This window comes from Nanorana parkeri, unplaced genomic scaffold, assembly GCF_000935625.1.
Source record: "Nanorana parkeri isolate BGI_ZX_2015 unplaced genomic scaffold, ASM93562v1 scaffold174, whole genome shotgun sequence".
NCBI classification, from domain to species: domain Eukaryota; kingdom Metazoa; phylum Chordata; class Amphibia; order Anura; family Dicroglossidae; genus Nanorana; species Nanorana parkeri.
This window is the reverse complement of record NW_017306442.1, coordinates 2,875,126-2,895,496: the sequence shown is the minus strand read 5'-3', so window position 1 is coordinate 2,895,496 and position 20,371 is coordinate 2,875,126. Positions and strand designations below refer to the sequence as shown.

The 20,371-nt window shown below is 41.8% G+C and overlaps 1 protein-coding gene across 1 annotated transcript in view; it reads right to left on the bottom strand.

Moving 5' to 3' along the window:
- MTMR7 (myotubularin related protein 7) overlaps positions 1 to 14,149 on the bottom strand; it is a 32,187-nt gene extending 18,038 nt beyond the window's left edge. The window contains exons 1-5 of the mRNA XM_018554811.1: positions 13,997 to 14,149; positions 6,650 to 6,772; positions 3,188 to 3,350; positions 2,290 to 2,447; positions 50 to 178 (exon numbers count right to left, since the gene is read on the bottom strand). Coding sequence (XP_018410313.1) covers positions 50 to 178; positions 2,290 to 2,447; positions 3,188 to 3,350; positions 6,650 to 6,772; positions 13,997 to 14,020 — 597 coding nt within the window. The 5' untranslated portion in view covers positions 14,021 to 14,149. The remainder of the gene's footprint in view (positions 1 to 49; positions 179 to 2,289; positions 2,448 to 3,187; positions 3,351 to 6,649; positions 6,773 to 13,996) is intronic.
- Positions 14,150 to 20,371: the final 6,222 nt, after the last annotated feature.

Here is a 20,371-nt window from a genome sequence, read left to right as displayed (position 1 = left end):
AGTCTAAAAACAAATAGCCCTCATAATCCTAAATTACAGAGACACTTACATCATTATCCTGATAAAAATAGGAGAGAACAGGAAAACGACCACGACTGCGAAACTTGGAGCTTCCAACGATGATTGGCACACTAGCAGATTTTGGTACATAGAGTTCAGTCGTGTATGTATCACAAACCTAAAAGAAACACATTATGTAGAATCATATTATGTAAAAAAGTTAGCTCAGTTCAACTGTTGTTTTTTTAAAGGTATTTATTTTTTAACTCAAAAATTTAGAGTACAGTACAACACATTACAATACTGTCTTGGGTACATTAAGGAACAGAGGGACAGGCAAATTTACATTCATGCATTCGAACTATTCATACACTGTACGCCCCCCCAATTCCTGTACATTCCTGTATATTCTCCCTGGTGTATCTCAATGTGATAGACCAAATTGAAACTTTAACATCAAATATCATGTTAAGACAAAAAAAAACCTAAAGAAGTAGCAGCTGGTTGTTGCAACCATGGACCTCAGATTGTTTTCAAATTTCTGGGGACCAACACGACCTTGCAAACACCAGTCTATACCTAGGCAGAGCCACATTGACCATTTGGATTACCAGATCACAAGTTAGTGGGTATGACTTTTTCCAATCCTGCCTATCATGCATAGAAACAGATTAGTCAAAACATACTTTTAGAGTATGAACGTGGGATGAAATACAATTTCTAGTAGGAGAGCTTCCAGAGTAATGGGAACCATGAAACCTAGTTTCTCGGTCAGAAAGAAGACATGACCAAAAAATGTGAAACCAGTACCATCACCATTAATGTATCCACCATGCTGATTACATCATGGCACCAAGTTAGCTCTACCTCAATCCAGGCTTTTCTCTTTAGGAGTAGTAATGCATGCTGTCCACTTGTCATAAGAGGTTGTGAATCAGAAGTGGCTGCAACAAGTTATAGATGTTAGTTACTGGCTTGGATTGTTCGGTCTCAAAGCAAAGATTCAAGGGAACAAAGCTGCAATGTCACACACACACACAGAGCCACACTGCTTTGTAACTGTGTGTCTCAATAAACAGACTGTGTGTGTCACGATAAAGACACTACTTACACATAAAGAATATAAATGTCCTTATCTATGAGTTGTTTCTCTGCTTTTGATGTGGTAAAATGAATAAAGGTATTGTGAGATAAAAGATGAGAAAGATGTTTTATGCCTCTTTTGACCCACCAAACTGTGTCTGGGTGGTTGTACAGTTTAGACAAAGTTGAGTTGTGTCAGAGAAGTGATCTTGAAGAGGTTTGACACTGCCAATAGATCAACCTTTCCTAGCACAGTGCTAAGCCGTTACAAATACCTTTATAGGCAAAATTCATTTGCAGGTAAAGACTCTGGTACTATGCGCTAAATTCTGTAATTGCTCGTAGGAGCTCACAGTTGCAAGCTGCAACCACCGTGGCCAAGTTTACTTCAATACAGGTTAACCACTTATGTCTGAAGGTGAGCTGGGAAGCTAAGAAACAAAATCCAGATACACAAGTCTTCCCTCCACAAGCAGTGCTTGTGTGCCATTCTAGAAATACATGGTTGAGAACCATATAAATGAAGAAATGAAGGAGTGAATTGTGTGCAGCAAGTTGTTGGGGGGAAATACAGGGGGGATCTTAGACAGGTAGAATAATATGGGCAGAGATATCATTTTTATTACATTCATTGACCCAATAAATTAACAGTAACAAAACCCATATTCTTGATTTAGATTCTATTTGGGTGATAATCAGAGATATAATATGAAGTGGGAAGCGGGGCATATCATTGTGATTTAGCATCCCTGAGTATTTAAATTAGTCAACCTCTTTAAGCCTGGAACATACAACACAGGGGTATAATTTAGAGGGGCCAATTGAGAAAAATATTTTTCCTAGCTCACCTTCAACCAAGATACTGCAGCAAATTGTTCAGCAATGTCAATTAATGTGTAAAAGGACTCCGGCCCAATACACCAAGGCATCATCTAAACCTAGGGGTACCCTTTCCTCCTGAGAGCCCCGCTGGCACACTAAAAAGACACGCTAAGGGTTCTTTTGCAAGAGCAAAAAGGGGCAGAGAAAAGAGGGAAGAGCCCTAATGGGTACCCCTTGGGAGGGACAAGGCCCAAGAGATGTCTGCATTGGAATGCCATTAACCATAGGTTTGTCATATAGCAGATAAGTACATTTTTATAAAATAAGTCAGAATGCCTAACTGTCATACGATTTCCTAAAGATAATCCCAACACACATACTTACTCGATAGTCACGATTAACATCACTGAGCTGCCACAGGCTCTTGGGAACCCCCATTCTACTGTACTCCTCACTCATGTCAATCAGCCTCCAGCCTTCCTCTCGCTCGGCCTTGTCAAGTTTGGGGTTAAAGGAGAAGCAGTACAGTTCTTCATATTTAACTGTAGACAAAACAAAGCTTACTAAGTAGTAGAAAAATACTACTATAGCAGATTTCATGCACAGAATCAGAGAACAACAATAAGAAGTTCTCTTTTTGGGCTTTTTTTGGGTTGTTTATTTTTAACTCTTTAAGGTCCAGCAGCAGTAGATCTACAGGGTTATTCACTAATTCACTAAAGGGTAAATAATTTGGAGAAGGCTGGAGAAGTAAACAATGTAGGACAACATAGCTGAACTGGAAAGTGAGCTGAATTAGAGAATTTCTCCAAATCAGCTATTTTGACCTCGATCGTTTACATCTCCTGCCTTCTCCAAACTCTTCACCCTTTTGTGAATAACCCTGGTACTGTATATCCTGGTAAGGTGGAGTACATGTGTAGGAACTAGCACATTATTCTTGAAAATGAATATGAGGGGGAGGAGTCACTGCTGTGACTAAAGCGCGCGCGTGTGTATCATCCTGAGCTACTTAACTCTAAACAACAGATTTCTTTTCAACAGAGGAAAAAAGGGGTCCTGGGAAATGTTTAAAAAAGAGACAAGAGCTCCACCTGCTGTCTGCCTATGAACAAACATAGTATATTTATTTGCAATATTTTATAATTATCTGTCTAAAAGGTAAAACATATATATAGATTACTATAAATTCCCTGTAACAAAGTGGTTGCATAAGCTTAGTTTGCAAGTAAAACCCAGGGCTGCTATAAGGGTAGATAGAAGAAACCAATGAATACAGTACCTGGTCGTGACAATCTGGCTAGCGATACGTAGATGTCATGGCAATCTCTCTCTTGGGGGATGATGATCTGAATAACTTGGAAGTTTTTGCAGCGGAGAAGTAAAGGACAGCCTGATGCATTGGTAGCTTGTTTTTCAATAGAAGAGATCTGGCTGTGAAGAATCTACAGATTTGTATAATGGAGAAATCAGTTCATATCAATAGACCTTTGGCTAATAGCACTGCAAACATTTCAGCAAATAATAATAATACAGAAGAGATGGCATTCTTTGGATTTAGTCAGGTGTCACTAGTAGATTTTAGATTTCTAATGACCCTACTATTTTTATTATTCACCAGCATGACTGCTGTAGTGAAAATCGGAAATGTTAAAGATCTATAGAATTAGATGGTTGAGTTGTGGAACCACCACCATTGTTTTCAGTCTTTTTGGGTATATCTTTAGTGGTAGGGATGTTTTACCATAATAGGAAAGAGAGAAAATACTGCTTAATATGCTTCACAAATAGGATAACTTTCAGTCATGCAAAATGCAAAGATCCCAATGGATAACAACCCAGTATGTACTAAATTTCATGAACAGTCAGAGCAAGAACTGGCTATACCTTAGGCTTGTCATAGACAGGAAGATGCAACCCTGAGAATTCTGGGTAGTAACATAATCTTCCATAATTTGTACTGCTGAAGCATGTTATTCTGTACTCATGCACGAAGAGTTAACACCTTTGGCGAAATCGGCAATCACAAACATCCTCTATATTGGAAACAGTGACTATTTCAGGGGTGTTCCTAAATGACCTAATCCTTGCCCAAGAGTTGCATAATTAAAGTGGGATTGGGCTGTTCATTGCCAACCAGGGAAGGATTTACAGGGCCAGTCAATACAGTTTCAACATTACAGAACAAGTTCATTTGAATATGACTAATCACTACTAGCAGGGGCGGCTCTCTAATTAGGCGAGTAAGGCGGGCGCCTAAGGACTCGCGCTTCCGGGGGCCTCGCACCGGCCAGACTCGCTGTCAGTTTCAGCAGCAAGGGGAGCCCACCTCTTTCACATGGGGCATGGCAAAATAGATCTAAATATATCCCAGAGACCCAGAACGGCCCCCGAGACCCGGCAAGGTCCCCCTAAAACTTGGGAAATCTAACGGAACACCGCCACGGCCCCCCCAGACCAATCATGCCAGGAGGAGGTGAAACATGTCTCCCTGTCGGAGCAGTCATGGTCTGGTGTGCAAGATGTGCTGAAGTGGTCAGTTGCTCTGTCGGGATTGTTTTGTTAGGGTGAGGCCGGAGAGGCCCCCGGGCTGGGAGTAGAGGGTGACAGGGAAAGGAGTGTATTTATGGAGTCCGGGTTGTCAGACTTCTTCCAGGGCCATGATAGATGATGTTTACTGCTCTGAGTGAATTCTCATGCATTTTTCTGTAACGTGAGCTTCGCTAGGCTGGGTGTCATGTATGAACTGCCCTAGAAGGGGGTAAATAGTTAACATGGGAGACAGGGGGCAGTGGTAAGGTACGCAGTGTGCGGAGGTCAGTAAAAAGTGTTGCAGTGTGCCGAGGTCAGTAAAAAGTGTTGCAGCGTGCGGTCAGTAAAAAGTGTTGCAGCATGTGGAGGTCAGTAGTGTCGCAGCGTGCGGAGGTCAGTAGTAAGTGTCACAGCGTGCGGAGGTCAATAGTAAGTAAAGCAGAGGTTAGTAGTAAGTGACACAGCGTGCAGTGATTAGTAGTAGGGGATGCACTGATACCAGTATCGGTGCTGATACTGGGTATTTTCACAAGTAGACATCAGGCCGGCGCCCTGGAGCAGCACACAGTATGTAGCTTCATATTATTATGCATTGCTGAATAATGTATTGCGGAGAGTTGTAGTCCTCTATAGCCAATGGTATTCTGCATTGCTGTATAATGTATTGCTGGGATTTGTAGTCCTCTATAGCCGGTGGTATTCTGCATTGCTGTATAATGTATTGCTGGGATCTGTAGTCCTCTATAGCCGGTGGTATTCTGCATTGCTGTATAATGTATTGCTGGGATTTGTAGTCCCTTTACAGCTTGGAGTCAGTAGCAGAGCTACCAGGGTCACATCGGTTGCAGCTGGGACCGGGCCCTGGCGCTCCACCACGGCCCTTAAATCATTAGTCTGTATTGTTTTAGAAAAACTGTCACATGACCCTAAAAGAACACTAAAATATATATATATATATCTGTAATTGGCATCAGCGAGTACTTGAGGAAAAGTATTGGTACTCGGTCTGATAAAAATGGTATCAGTGCATCCCTATTTAACATACAGTACAGCTATTTTTTAAGAAGATCCCCAGAGTTGTCCTGACTTCTTAAACCTGTATTATAAATAACGGCATATGTGAGTGTGTGCATGTGTGAGTAAATTACTTTGAATTTCTGTATGTATGTGTGTATATATGAGTGTATGTATAGGTGCATATGTCAGATGGGGCCTCATGTTTGAGTTTCGCCTAAGGCCTCACAAAGTCTAGAGCCGTCTCTAACTGCTTGCTGTATTCATAACCTTGATGAGTGAGGATGTTCACATACATTTCAGTAGGCCTAAGCTTATAGCAAGCAGAAGAAAAGGGGCGGGTTTTCTCTATACGGTTATTGCCTACACTTTTTTTTCATGAGCAGCAGAAATACAGTCATCTCATATAAGGTTATATACAGACAGTCAGAAGATTGTAAGGTTAGTTAGGACCACTAAAACAAGAAAATGTTATTTATTAAAAAAAAACCATGATCATGGCAGATGGTTGTTTGACTGACAAAGTTGTTTTGCTACAGGCTCCCCAATGATGTAAATCTAATCCTGGCGCCAGCCTTAAAATTACACAAAATCATAAAAATGGTCTTAATTTTTTTAATTGTACATAAAATATGAATGTTGGAGAACCAAATTGTGATTCCAAGGAGCATTATCTTAAAACATATAAATGTCATTAGGTACACAGCCCAACCCTGCCACTACCCAAAAGTCCTGATTCACACTAAGCGTTTTGTAGCACTTTTTCTGCCCTAAAAAATGCTCAAAAAATCTGCCCCCCCAAAAAAACGTATTCATTTCTATGGCCCTGTTCACATATGAGCATTTAGTTGCAATAAGCAAAACGCCTGTCGCTGGAAAAAGTACAGGAGCTTTTTTTTTGGCATATTACAGCCCGTTTGTGCCCCATAGTCTCAATAGGAGTGTTTGCTGTGTTTTTGCGCGTTTCTATGCGCATTTTAACATCAATGAGCTACAATCTGCTCACAAAAACACGCTTTTTGCCGTATGTGCATAAAACGGGCATAAAAACAAGCAAAAAAAACACTCAAAAACAACATAAAACATGCAGAAAAAGTGCAGGAACGCGGACGCTGAGGTGTGAGCCAGGCCTAAGGCAAGCATACATATTTACACATTAGAACATTTCTGCAACAGTGAAGAAAACGTATGGCCTTACCCATGTTTCCTTGCGGGTCTCTGAAATGTTTTCAACAAAAATAACATGGGTTGCTGTGAGATATAATGTACCCAATGCTGGTTTCCTAGAAGATATTCGGTCAAGTAGACGGACGTTTTCAACCTTATACAGAAAACAACATTAAGGGAAGGATATTAATGAAGCGTTTTACAGATATATGCCATATTGATATATTCATTAAACACACATGGGTTTATTTAATAAGGCATTACAAAGAACAATGCGGGTGGTCAAACGCAAGGCGCCAATGCAATTTCGGTTTACTGCATTCAGGTCAGTGAAAGAAAAATCATGGCTTCGACATTTTGCACAATAGCAGTAGTTTATTTAACTGTGCTTCTCAGAGTACTAAGATATATTGACAACAGTCCCTGTCCCAAACTTACAATCTAACATCTACAACACACACATGCAACAAGTTACTCACACACTCCAGGTGAACATGGTCAGCATTATTCTAATAGTAAAAGACATGTTCCGATTAAAATAAGGAGATACATACTCACCTTTCCCACTGTCCCTGCTGCTCTCTAATCCTGAGAAACTGCCCCCTGAAATTACTGGGAAACTGACACTTCCTATCAGTCTACAGGGTCCCCACAATTCTCACTGGTTTCTCCTGCTGATCTCTACACCACTGCAGAACATAGCAATGTCATGGAGGTCAGCAGGTGGAACCAGTAAGAGCGGGAGAGCCAGGAAATCTATGCTTCCGTAAGTGTTGGTTTCCCAGCAGACAACTAGGATGATTTCTCAATGATCCAAGGATATTTTTCTCAATATACAAGTGGTGTAGTCTTCTGAAGGGTGGCTACGTTTGTTCCCCATGCTCCCTGTGTGTAATGTAAAGTACCCACCACTCTAACCTTGCTCCCATGATGGACTACCATCTCACGTTTAGGAAGTATCCTTCTCAGAAAATAAGCCGCACTTCTGGGGAACACCTTGAGTAAAACAATTATTTATTGAAGTAGAGAATACATGCTGTGGAACAACTCCCCATGTGTACAACCTCTCATGCATTTCACCAATCTGGCAAAATCACAGAGCCCCCTACGATTAGGCCAGATCAGTAAAACGCGTAAGTAATTGTATACATGGGGAGTTGTTCCACAGCATGTATTATTTACTTCAATAAATAATTGTTTTTATTCATGGTGATCCACAGAAGTGTGGCTTGTTTTCTGAGAAGGATGGTTAAGTACAGCGAAGGCGAGGTGGCTTTGCCTGGACCTGTGGAATGATTCATAGTTGGATGTCGATCTAAGAATTGAAGTGGTGGACTATCTGCACTATATGTTTAGTGAGGCTGTAGTCCAGCAAGAGAGCGAGATTGGAGCAGTGACTACAACACACACAGGGACCATGGGGAACAAAAGTAGCCACCCTCCAGAAGGAAGGACAGTGTCAGCACCAATTCAGAGATGATTTGAGGATCTACAGCCGAGTGATATACAAATAAAATACCGTTTTGTTAATAGTTAGCATACCTAAATACATTTTTAAGGTTTGAGGGCTTGTTCACACCATGGCCGGATCAGATCTGGAACAGATCTGCAAACGGAGTGCAGTGCATTTTTTGCAGCGATTTTGCAGATTTTTGTAAGCTTAAAATGGGATTTCAGGTACAGTCCAGTGCATTTGCATGCATTCGTATGCGTTTTGATGTGCTTCCATGCGTTTTAGTGCATTCCAGACCAGAGAAAATGAGACAAGTAGTATTTATTTTTTGTATGGCCTGGAATGGAGTGCACTAGTGTGAACAGAACCCAGAAATATCATAGGGATACGTTGGGATGCTTTTTTGGTCCGGGAACAAACTGTTCTGGTCTGGACATGGTGTGAACAAGCCCTGAATCCCGAGTTTAGTGTCACTCTAACAGGCCAAAATGCCCAAATGATTCTTTTGCTGCCCAAAAAAGTCAGTAACCACAAATATTAAAAACAAAATGGTCAAGTCAGACAAAAGAGAGATGACAGTATTTTTCTACAGATATTTGACAATCACAGGCTAACAGTAAATAGTTACATTGAAAGCTCATATTAAAGAAGAACTATGGGGTTAAGGCTTTTCCCCATAGTTCTCCTTAGGGTAACGGGAGGACACAAACTAGCGTCCTCCCATCACCCTAGGCTCAGTATATCGCGAGCTGTAGCTCGCGGTATACTGAGACGCCCAGCTGCATGACTGACAGCTGGCTCTGCCTATCTAGAGGCATAGCCAGCTGTACTCGCCCCCTCCCCCGTCCGTTCCGCCAGTCAGCGCTGGCGGATTGGAGCGGGGAGGGGGGGATCCAGCCCCTCCCCTGTCACGGCAGAGAGCCGTGACAGGATCAAGAACACATACCGGCGTTCGCTCACCTCCTGATCTACTAAGCCGACCTGTGACAGTCTCATTGTCACAGGTCGGCTAGAAAGTTCTCCTTTAATGTTGTGCTGCTACTGTATGATGCTACTGCTTTATATATTTTCCTACATAACTGCATGTACCTGTCATTTCATATATCATAATGTATGTATTTTTTATGTGCCTGCATTCTTTAACCTCGTTTGCAACGCTTGCTGCATAGCAAACTGATGGAGATGAAAACGAGCGTTACATAAAATGTGTTTTAGAAAATAAACTTTGTTACAGCAGTCGTGGGCAAAGTAAACTCTAGATTCAGGGAGAACTGATAGAGATGTTGCAGAATCCAGAACTGCAAAGTGGAGACTTGTTTGATTACCATAATGTCCTTGCGCATGCCTCCAAATGAAGATTTACTCCTTTTTAATCCCACTGCAAACTCTGTTACTGTAGACATTCTGATGGAAATTTAAGTTATTGGCATCAGCAACCTGCTTCTAACTTACTGTGTCTAACTTATCAAAAACTGGTTTTATTTGTCCCATCATGGTTGTGCTGATACATGAAAAGTCTCATAGTGTCCTAATGGTGACTACTATAAAGTAATGATTCCTCTCTGACAATGAGAGAGGTAAGAGAAAAAGGCGCAATGTAGAGGCCAACATGCAAACGCAGAGCTCTTTAGACTCCTCAGAACAACTTTTATCTATTATACACAAGACGTTCATAGAGTGATGGAGGCTGCCAGAATCCCAGTATAAGCATTTGAGAGGGGCAGACATGCTCTTTCACTGTGTTTGAGGCTGCAGAGGTCTTCTCTGCCTTGACAGGGCACTGCTTTCAAGTGTTAAGAATGGCAGCTTGCAGTACTACATGAAACCTTAGCTAAGTAGGTAATGGCCATCCTGGCATGTTACATATGAAAAGAATATTTTTGAAAACAAGTACAACATATATATTTTTTATAACTTTTTATTTATGTTTCTATGTGGCTTTACAATCTGCTTTGACGTTGTGTGATGAAGCACTCCATTACATATAGATACCACTATTCCTTATGTCCATAGGTGCCCCAGGAGGAAATGGGGCAGTCAGTACAAGCTGTAAGAGCAGCCAGAGCCCCCCAGAGCTTCTATGCAAACATGAATTTTCCGAAATGTCTTATTTGCATGGGCTTAGCCATGCCCGCTTTGGTCTTTAGGTCTTGGCGATAGGTTGTGTAGTCACTGTATTGGGTTTGAGTTCTGTATTATGGGATTGATTTTGGTGGGCTCCCACAGTGCTGGCAGCAGTCTGAGATCAGGGAAATGAGGGGCAGTGTTGCAGCTTGTGGTATCTTCTATCTTCTTCTATCTTATCTCCACATAATAGTTTTTTCCCAGGTACACATCTAAGCTTTGACTGTACTCTTTATTGTAAAGGTTGTGTTTTTTATTAGTTTAAGTTAACTTTAACTCAGTTACATGAACTACCTCTGTTTATAAAGGTCGCAACTGATATGTTATCATTTCTTTAATAGGAAATGTAGTTTCTGATGGTTTCATCTCCTACATATAGGCCTGGTTCACACCTGTACGTTTTGTAGCGCGTTCAACACTCTACGAACGCTCTACAAAACGCTCAAACATGAAAATCCCATTGTTTTCTATGGGTATGGTTCACACTTTGCCGTATTTCAGCACGTCTGAACGCGATACAAAACGGCCTACGCCTGAAAAGGTACATGAGTTTCTATGCGGCGTTTTTGTTGAGCGTTGCCCTCGGAAACGCGTGTTTTTTTTACCGCGAATCGTGGCAATATTCGATACGCCTAGGTGTGAACAGAGCCTTACTCTGGGCAACATCACACCATTGTCACTAGAAATATGAAGATAATGACACAAAATCCATTTATAAAGTCTTCTTGTTCATAATTCATGCCATCCTAAATTAATATTAACATCCTAAAACAAAATTTACAGGGGATTAATCTACTCTTCATTCTGAAATGTTTATATCAGACGTTTTATAAACATTTTAGCATCAAAGCAAAGAATGTCAAAGCAAAGGGCACTTATTTCACTGATAGGTATGGGTAGACCCTGTGACTGAGCAATGTACACAGTGATATGATATGTTTGTATACTGCTCAAATAGTTGATAAGTGGCAGAAAACAATATCATAGTACTATTGCTACACAATGTAATCTGCATACTACCTCTGTCTGTCTGTCTGTCTTTCCTTCGGATGACTCCTCAAGGCTTGAAACATACACTCATTTTGCAAAAGGTCTCCACACAGTCTTTAGTATCGTGCATGTTACGCACGTATGTGTTCTGTAATTGATTTTTGTACCTTCTGACTTATTTTATATGCCTCGCTATTCTTAATAAAACAAACATTTTTGTGGAAAAAAAACAAACATACACTCATCCCCTCCACTTGACCTTTACTTAGTATTATTGTTATAAATAATAGGATCAGTGAAATATTAGGTGTCTAAACAGACCCCTGATATTTCCCTTTTAAAATAGAAAAAGATTAGGATAGGTGTTGTGTACTGCTCTTTTTCATGTAATTACAGTAGACAAGTGGATTATAATGGGGAATATTACACTGTAATGTTCCCTATTATAATCTATTTCTCTGATTAAATTATTACAGACAGGCATCTGTTCTATCAAAGAATGTGTGACCAGTGACGTGGTCACACATTTTCACGTAATCTCGCCCAGTTTTTCGGCGGTGGAATAGGTGAAGCATTCCAACGCTTTCCCAGCTGTTCCAGGGCAGATCGGCATCGCAAATCGCATGTGCAGGAGAACCGATCTGCCCTGGAACAGCGGATCCGTCCTGAAATGTCACTTCTATCCGACTCTGTGAGTGCGGCGGAGTAGGGGGGCCCAAGATAAAATCTTGCACCAGGGCCCTTTGGTTATTAGGTCCGCCACTGGATAGGATATATTGTGGATATGGAGAATTCATATGGATATGACTGAAGATAGGATATATTGTGGATATGGAGATGTCATATGGAGAATACTGTAGATAGGATATATTGTGGATATGGAGATGTTATATGGATAGGAGTGTAGATAGGATATATTATAGATGTGGAGAAGTCATATAGATACGGGAGGAGTGTAGATGGATAGGACTGTAGATAGGATATATTATACATATAGAGAAGTCATATGGAGAGGACTGTAGATAGGATATATTGTGGATCTGGAGATGTCATATGGAGAGGACTGTGGATAGGATATATTATAGATATTGAGAAGTCATATAGATACGGGAGAAGTGTAGATAGGATGTATTATAGATATGGAGATGTCATATGGATAGGACTGTAGATAGGATATATTGTGGATATGGAGAAGTCATGTGCATAGGACTGTAGATAAGATATATTGTGGATATGGAGAAGTCATGTGCATAGGACTGTAGATAAGATATATTGTGGATATGGAGATGCCATATGGATAGGAGTAGATAGGATATATTATAGATAGTGAGAAGTCATATAGATACGGGAGAAGTGTAGATAGGATGTATTATAGATATGGAGATGCCATATGCATAGGACTGTAGATAAGATATATTGTGGATATGGAGAAGTCATATAGATACGGGAGGAGTGTAGATATGATGTATTGTGGATATGGAGATGTCATATGGATAGGATTGTAGATAGGATATATTGTGGATATGGAGAAGCCATATAGATACGGGAGGAGTGTAGATAGGATGTATTGTGGATATGGAGATGTCATATGGAGAGGACTGTAGATAGAATATAGTGGATATGGAGATGTCATATGGATAGGACTGTAGATAGGATATATTGTGGCCATGGTGATGTCATATGGAGAGGACTGCAGATAGGATGTATTGCGGATATGGAGAAGTCATATGCATAGGACTGTAGATAGGATATATTGTGGATATGGAGATGTCATATGGAGAGGACTGTAGATACGATATATTGTGGATATGGAGAAGTCATATGCATAGGAGTGTAGATAAGATATATTGTGGATATGGAGATGTCATATGGATAGGAGGGTAGATAGGATATATTATAGATATGGAGAAGTCATATAGATACGGGAGGAGTGTAGATAGATGTATTGTGGATATGGAGATGTCATATGGATAGGATTGTAGATAGGATATATTGTGGATATGGAGAAGTCATATAGATACGGGAGGAGTGTAGATAGGATATATTGTGGCTATGGAGATGTCATATGGAGAGGACTGTAGAAAGGATGTATTGCGGATATGGAGAAGTCATATGCATAGGACTGTAGATAGGATGTATTGTGGATATGGAGAATACATATGGATAGGACTGTAGATAGGATATATTGTGGATATGGAGAAGTCATATGCATAGGACTGTAGATAAGATATATTGTGGATATGGAGATGTCATATGGATAGGAGTGTAGATAGGATATATTATAGATGTGGAGAAGTCATATAGATACGGCAGGAGTGTAGATAGATGTATTGTGGATATGGAGAAGTCATATGGATAGGACTGTAGATAAGATGTATTGTGGATATGGAGATGTCATATGGATAGGATGGTCTATGTAGTTTGAAAACAAGAGGGAGGGGTTCTATGATAAACACATACATAAGATGTAGAGCAGCCATAGAGTACACAGCAGTCATGTAATGAGAGACATGAGCCATGCTAGCACTAAGCACATCATCCTAATCTCAGATTAGACAGTCCGGCCTGTATCTCTCCTCTGAGCTCTGCACAGCATCAATGTATGGGATCAATGAGGGTGATCACCAGCAGCATTGATGTCACCCTGTGCTCTGATAGAGATGCATCGGGCCGGTGCTGGGATAGGGCTGCCTGCCGTGGAGAAGCACATAGACAAGGATGGATGGAGGGATGGGTGAGTCAGGGATGCAGCATGCATGGCCGGGGAAGGGATGCCAGCTTCTCCCATCATGTCATCTCTGTCGCACTAACCTTAGGCAGCCTGATGTGCTCCATGATGTGCAGCGCTCAGTCCAGGGCGATGTTGGAGGCCATTGGCTGTTCCTGCGGGGTGACGTGCGGAGTATGTGGCTGGGAATGTGTCACTGATTGGCCCCGCCCACTCCAGGTGCTCCCCTCACTGTACGGAGGCTGGGCTGACACCGATCTCCTATAGAATGCCGCTGGGACCGTGGAAGACGCTGCTACAGTATGTGTGTACGATATAGGCAGCTGACATCTTCCTGCTATACGAGTACGCAGCACAGCAGGCAAATGCATGGAGATTCTGGGAATTTTTCCAACTCCCACATATGTGACCTTGGGAATTCCAACAGTAATCATCTCTCTCCAGCAGTATTCTTCTTATTGTCCTTTATTATGATCATTGAGTTGTGATTATTTGTGTTCTTATAATAAATATATGAGGGCATTGAATTATGTGTTACTAGATGCGTTGCATTGATTTCATATGACACCATTTACTGCAATGCAATACCATGCGTTGCAGTGAAAAAAGTAAAGCATGCACGCTAGGTGCTGTGTGTGATAGCATGCGTTAATTGCACTATATCATGTGAATAGCACCATGCTTACGTGTAAACAGGCCTTTAGGGCTTGTTCACACCATCTACAGGCCAGCAGACCAGAATATTTTTTTCTCCAAAAACGCATCCCCATAGATTCCAGTGGTCTTTCTGAGCAGGGCTGTAGCTACCATGGGGGTTGGCGCCCTGTGCGACTGCACGGCTCGCACACCCCTAAGGCCGGCCCTGGCGAGGCATAGGCTCCAGTTTCTCCTCGGATCCCCGCTGCTCTCCCCCGCCTGTATGGGCAAAGGACTCTGTATACTCAATCTCTGCTTAGACCCCTAATATTTCCCAAAGCCTCCCCCCACAGTAAAAAAAAAACATCCACACACACTCATGCACACATATTATTAGATATGTGTAAAGACTAAAAATGTGTTTCAGACGAAATGAACGGAAACTAAAAATCTTTTCATTAGTTTCGCTTTTATGCTATTTTGGATTTGGCCAACAGCGCATTCTGCACATGCGCGGCGCCATCCTGGAGGCGGGGCACATTACGTAACATAACGCCTTGCGTGTGCAGCGATGGGTGACAACACGTCTGTTGGGGGGCACACTTTCCTGTTCTTGCCTCGGGCGCATAAGGAGCTAGCTACGGCTCTGTTTCTGAGTTTCGTTCACACCACTGTTTTCAGTTCCTGAGCTTCAAAAAAAATGTCCAGCAAATCACATTTTCTTTTTGCTCTGGAATGCACAAAAACACATGCAAAGGCACCAGAACGCACCTAAAAGCCAATAGAGACACAAAAAATCACCAGAACACATCAAAAATGCATAAAAAATCACATGATCACATTTGCGGAAACGCATCCAGGGATGGTATGAACGAGCACTTAGTAATCAGGATTTTAAGCTGGATTCACAGTTATGCGCTTGCGTTGTAGTGCATTTTAAGGTGTGTTTTTATAAGGCACATCGACAGTCAATGCATGTGAACTAGCACCAATAAAGACAATGGCAAACCTCTGCACATGTGCTACAATGTGAACCTTAAAGAAGAACTCAGGGCAGAAATGTTATTAACCCTTGGAGTGGGGCTGCCCCCCGTACGGCAAGGGTTAACTGCTCATTTTTGCCTATGGTCCAAAAAAAAGTTATGCTCACCCGATCCTCAGAGCCAGCAGCCTTCCTGTCTCCTCCTCCACTGCAGAGATGGTATGCCCCTCGGCATCCTCATATTTGATACGCTGTATTGAATGTTATGACTTGAGGATTCCTAGACTGCTACAGTGGAGGTGGAGAGACACTCTAGAGATCAGTCTAAGAACCAACCGGCTCAGAGGATCGGGTACGTTTTTTAACCAATTTAAAAACCTTCTTTAAAAACCAATGGGTGTGAAGGCCCTAAATTTACATGTGGACGGGCATTTTACATTAATTTTTTTTGCTTTATTTTACACGTGTTATGTTTCCACCTCCTCCAGGACCAGGCAGGAAGTTATCGAAGGCTTCAGGGTTTTTTTTCCCAAAATGCAGTTGCTGTATGTGCTGATTACGCACATTGTCGTTCATTTCTGTGTATGTTATCATATAAAACAAAAGATTCATACAAAACAGACCACAGTAAATCATGATGATGAGAATAGTTCCATTTAGAAGAATGGTATCAATGGGGGAGAGTCAAGAGGCAGCTTTTATCCTGAATTAAAAAAATGAAGAGTTTTATTTCAGAAGACAATAGCAACGAATATTGTGCAGTGGCTGGACAGTGTGTAAGCACCTCGGTTAGGCTGCAATCTAAGAGGGAGAGACAAGGCAGGTTTTATCTTCACATAAATATTAGAGAGAGACAATAGCCACAAATATTGAACAGCGGACAAGTATTAAACAGCATGCAGTTTGTTATGGTTGCAGTGTAAGGAGGAGACATGAGCCAGGTTTTAAGGAGGAGTGTAAGGAGGAGACATGAACCAGGTTTTATCCTGGAATGAACATTAGAGTGTATAATTTCAGAGACAATAGCTGTGCATATTGTGGAGTGGCTGGACAATATACATGTTAAAGAGGGAGAGACTCTCCAACTTTTTGGGTTTTCTCCTTTCCTCCCAGCCATTTATCCACTGACCCCATGTGAGGAACTCTGCTCCCATCAGGAACTGATTAGAGGGGCAATATCTGTGTCATACATATCAGTTACTTCAGTCCTCCTTCCAGCTTCCCCTGACTGCTTTATTCAAAAATCGGAAACAAGACCTAGGTTTGTCCATTACAAGTGCTCAAAGTGATCATCTCATACTTTTCTTGCATAAGACTTCCATTTACAATAGATTTCAGGAGCTCAGTTACAAGCTCTTGGTGATGAGATGGTACAGAACCCTGTCGGTTCTATCTCATATTTTCCCAAATGTGACAGATCAGTGTTGGAGATGTGGTTCTGCTAGAGGTCACGGGACTGCTCAGCCATGTGACCATTTTGCTCCCAGGTTATTACACTGATTCTTTCACTGACAGGTGTTATTCTTGATAATCTGGCCGCATATCTGCTGCATCTGACACCCATCTCTAAATCTAGACCCCAAAAAATACTATTGATCCACCTATTAAATGCAGCAAAGTCATGCAATCTGGTGCCCTGGAGACAAACTAGCCTGCCCACTATAGCTCAATGGTTCACTAGAATTAACCACTTCAAGACCAGGTGTTTAGACCCCCTTCCTGGCCGGGCCATTTTTCAGTGTTCAGCGCTGCAGTACTTTGACTGACGTTTATTCCGTCATGCAACGCTGTACTGAAATTAATTTTATACCATTTTTTGGGGACAGATAGAGCTTTCTTTTGGTGGTATTTAATCACCACTGGGGTTTTATTTTTTACTATAATTAGGAAAAATTCCAGAAAATTTTGAAAAAAATACGTTTTTTTTTTAACATTATGTTAGGAAACATTTATTATTACCCAGTTTGTTGGTAAAATATAAAAGATCGGGTCACATCGGGTAAATAGACACCAAACATGTCAAGCTTTAAAATTGCGCGCACCCGCGAAATCGCAGAAAACTACCATACCCAAAATTAGCCATGGGCGACACTTTAAAAGCTTTTACCGCTCATCAGTCTAGTGTTATCAGTGGTTGATGGCCCTAGACTTTTTGCTCTCACTCCGACGTTCGCGGCGATATGTAACATGTGCGGCTTAATGGGCGCAATCGTCTTTTTTGCACGTATGCGCCAAAGCAGGTTTTATCTTGAAATAAAGCTTAGAGTGTATTATTTCAAAGACAATAGCCACGCATATTGTATAGTTGTTGGACAGTATGTAAGCAGCTTGGTTAGTGCACAATATAAGAGAGAGAGAGAGAGAGACAAAAGCCCACAGCCACAAACATTTCTGATTGCTGAAGCACCAGCATAGGCTGGAAACCTGGAGACAGAGAGCAGTATTTATTCTACAGCAAAATTTAGCAATTTGTCATCTGTGGTCCAGCTGTGGTAACACTATGTAGCCCCTTTGCAATGCCAGAGCGCTGGAATTGTAGACAGAAAGCATTATTTACCATTTAGCAGGCATATGAAATTTTGCGGCTAATTCCAGCAGCAGAATGATAGTGAACCTTTCACTTTGCTGGAACATTGGGATAGGCTACAAACTTTGCAGCTGAGGCCCAGCTGTAAAATATTATGTGTGGCACCACAGGTGCAGAGATTCTGCTTTACAGAGGTGCCATAATCTCTGGCACAGTGTAAAGGGGGTACAGGTTACTCTTCTGGCAACAGCACCAAGGTACAAGGCATGAGGTGGCACCACCAACTTAAGCAGGGTGCCCTGTCCTGCATTCTTCCAACCCACCAGCAAATTGACCTAGTGTGCCATGAATGATATGTAGTGCCATTGCCAATGCTTGCTGGACCATGTGTCTGTTGACCACAAGCATGTGGATCCTGCCGCTGCCAGTGCAATTCAGCAACAATACCTTCCAAATTCTAATTGAGGGAATGCATGGCCTTTTGGGCCAAATGATGATGACTGGGTATCTACTGGTGTAGCAGAGGCGATAAACTGAGAGAAGGGGGCCAATTCCTCCTGCTGAAGTAGGAGCAGTTGCAAAGCCAGCAGTTTTGACACTAGGCATCGGGGTGATTTGTAAATAACTTGACTTGTTTTAGAATGCTAAAGACATTTTGTAGCCTATCCAAGCCTATAAAAGTATACGGTACTTACCCTTTAATCAGGGCTGGATTTCCATCACTGAAGCCTGTAGTCACACACATTTTGGCACCTTAAGCTAGGGTCACTTCTCTTACACAGCTCATTTTCATAAATTACTGGTCCTAACCTGGCTTAGAATATTATGGCAATGTATGATGAATAATCTTATATAAGATAACTGAATTTCTTCTGATGATCAAAAAAAAGTGGCGCCAATAACTGTACAGGAAAAGCCGCCTCTTCACCTTACTATTGTCTTATTTTGGGGGTTCCTTTACAAAGCTGCCGAAGGCAGCCGAGTGAATAACCCAGCCAAAGTGAAGTGAGCCAAATAACGTTCGGCTATTCCCTTCTGGCTTGTACAGCTGATTTCAGCCGTACATCAGCTGCACTTCAGTCCGTGGTACCGAGCAGAATAGCAAATCAATGAAAAGAGTAAAAAATAAGTTGAAAAAATATTTTTGCAAATCCAAATACATATTAAGTTGAAAAAAAGAAAAAAAGATTTTAAAGAAAAAATAATTACCCTCCCTGGCGGTATTCCTGAGTGTGGCTCGGGGTTAATTTTCAGTACCAAGAGCGGACACCGCTGCCGGCATTCGGCTTTCATTTTTGTTTTTAGGCGTCACAGCGGGGGGCGGAGCCGGCGGGAAATTCAAAAGTGCAAACATGACATTTACACAGAATACACACAATACAATGTAATCATATATAATTACATTTATGTATCAAACTATTTCACTTCAATTTTGTCCCTAGAGCTTTGTCCAGTGCCCTGCCTGCACTTTTACTGTACTCTATTGACTGTGGTATGGATCAGGCAGCGCCCACAGAATTCCCATTTACTGGACCAATGGTTAAAAAACAAACAATTGGGCGGAGCTAGCAGTGACAGCTAGCTCCACCCAACTGTTTCCTTATGGCCGGCACCTGCTAGGCACCCAGTTGTTATTGTTTAATGACAGATCAGCGTCCCCAGGTCATTTGGGGACGCTGATATGTCCTTAGAACTGGGCGGAGCCTCACGGCTGGCTCCGTCCAGCTGTCATTTGCGAGCCGAAAGGCTGGCCTTCATCAGGTCGTTTGCACCACTTCGGGTGTGACTTCGGCTGCTGTACGGGCTATAGTGACTAGTGAATATAGTGAAGCTACGGCTGGATCCTTCGACTCATACATGAATAAACCCCTTTGTTTCTTCTTCTGGCAGCCTCTGGACATTTGTGGCTAAATTTAGAGAACTGTAAGGGCTCTTTATAGTGCAGGAGATGTGAAAACAATCTTTCATTTCTCTTGTTTGCTAGCCAGTCCAGATAGATAGCTGCTCTGCATATATATTAGACCACATGCTGCCTCCACTAGTGTATTTTAGCGTTTGTTTTCATTAAATAATCACACAATGGGTCCCCACTATCTGCAGTGGCTTATCCAGGGTATATCACATAAGGCACATGCCCTGGGTGGCACTTGAAAGCAGGTACAGATTAAGAGCATCACGGGCCTGGTGCTGAGGATTTTGGCTGACCTTTTTATGGAAATGTTGACGGTCACCAGGGCCCTCTTCCTCCTTTCCGGGCTGTGATTTGTAGTCTCTACAGCTTGAAGTCAGTGGTAGAGCGCCAGGGCCTGGCTG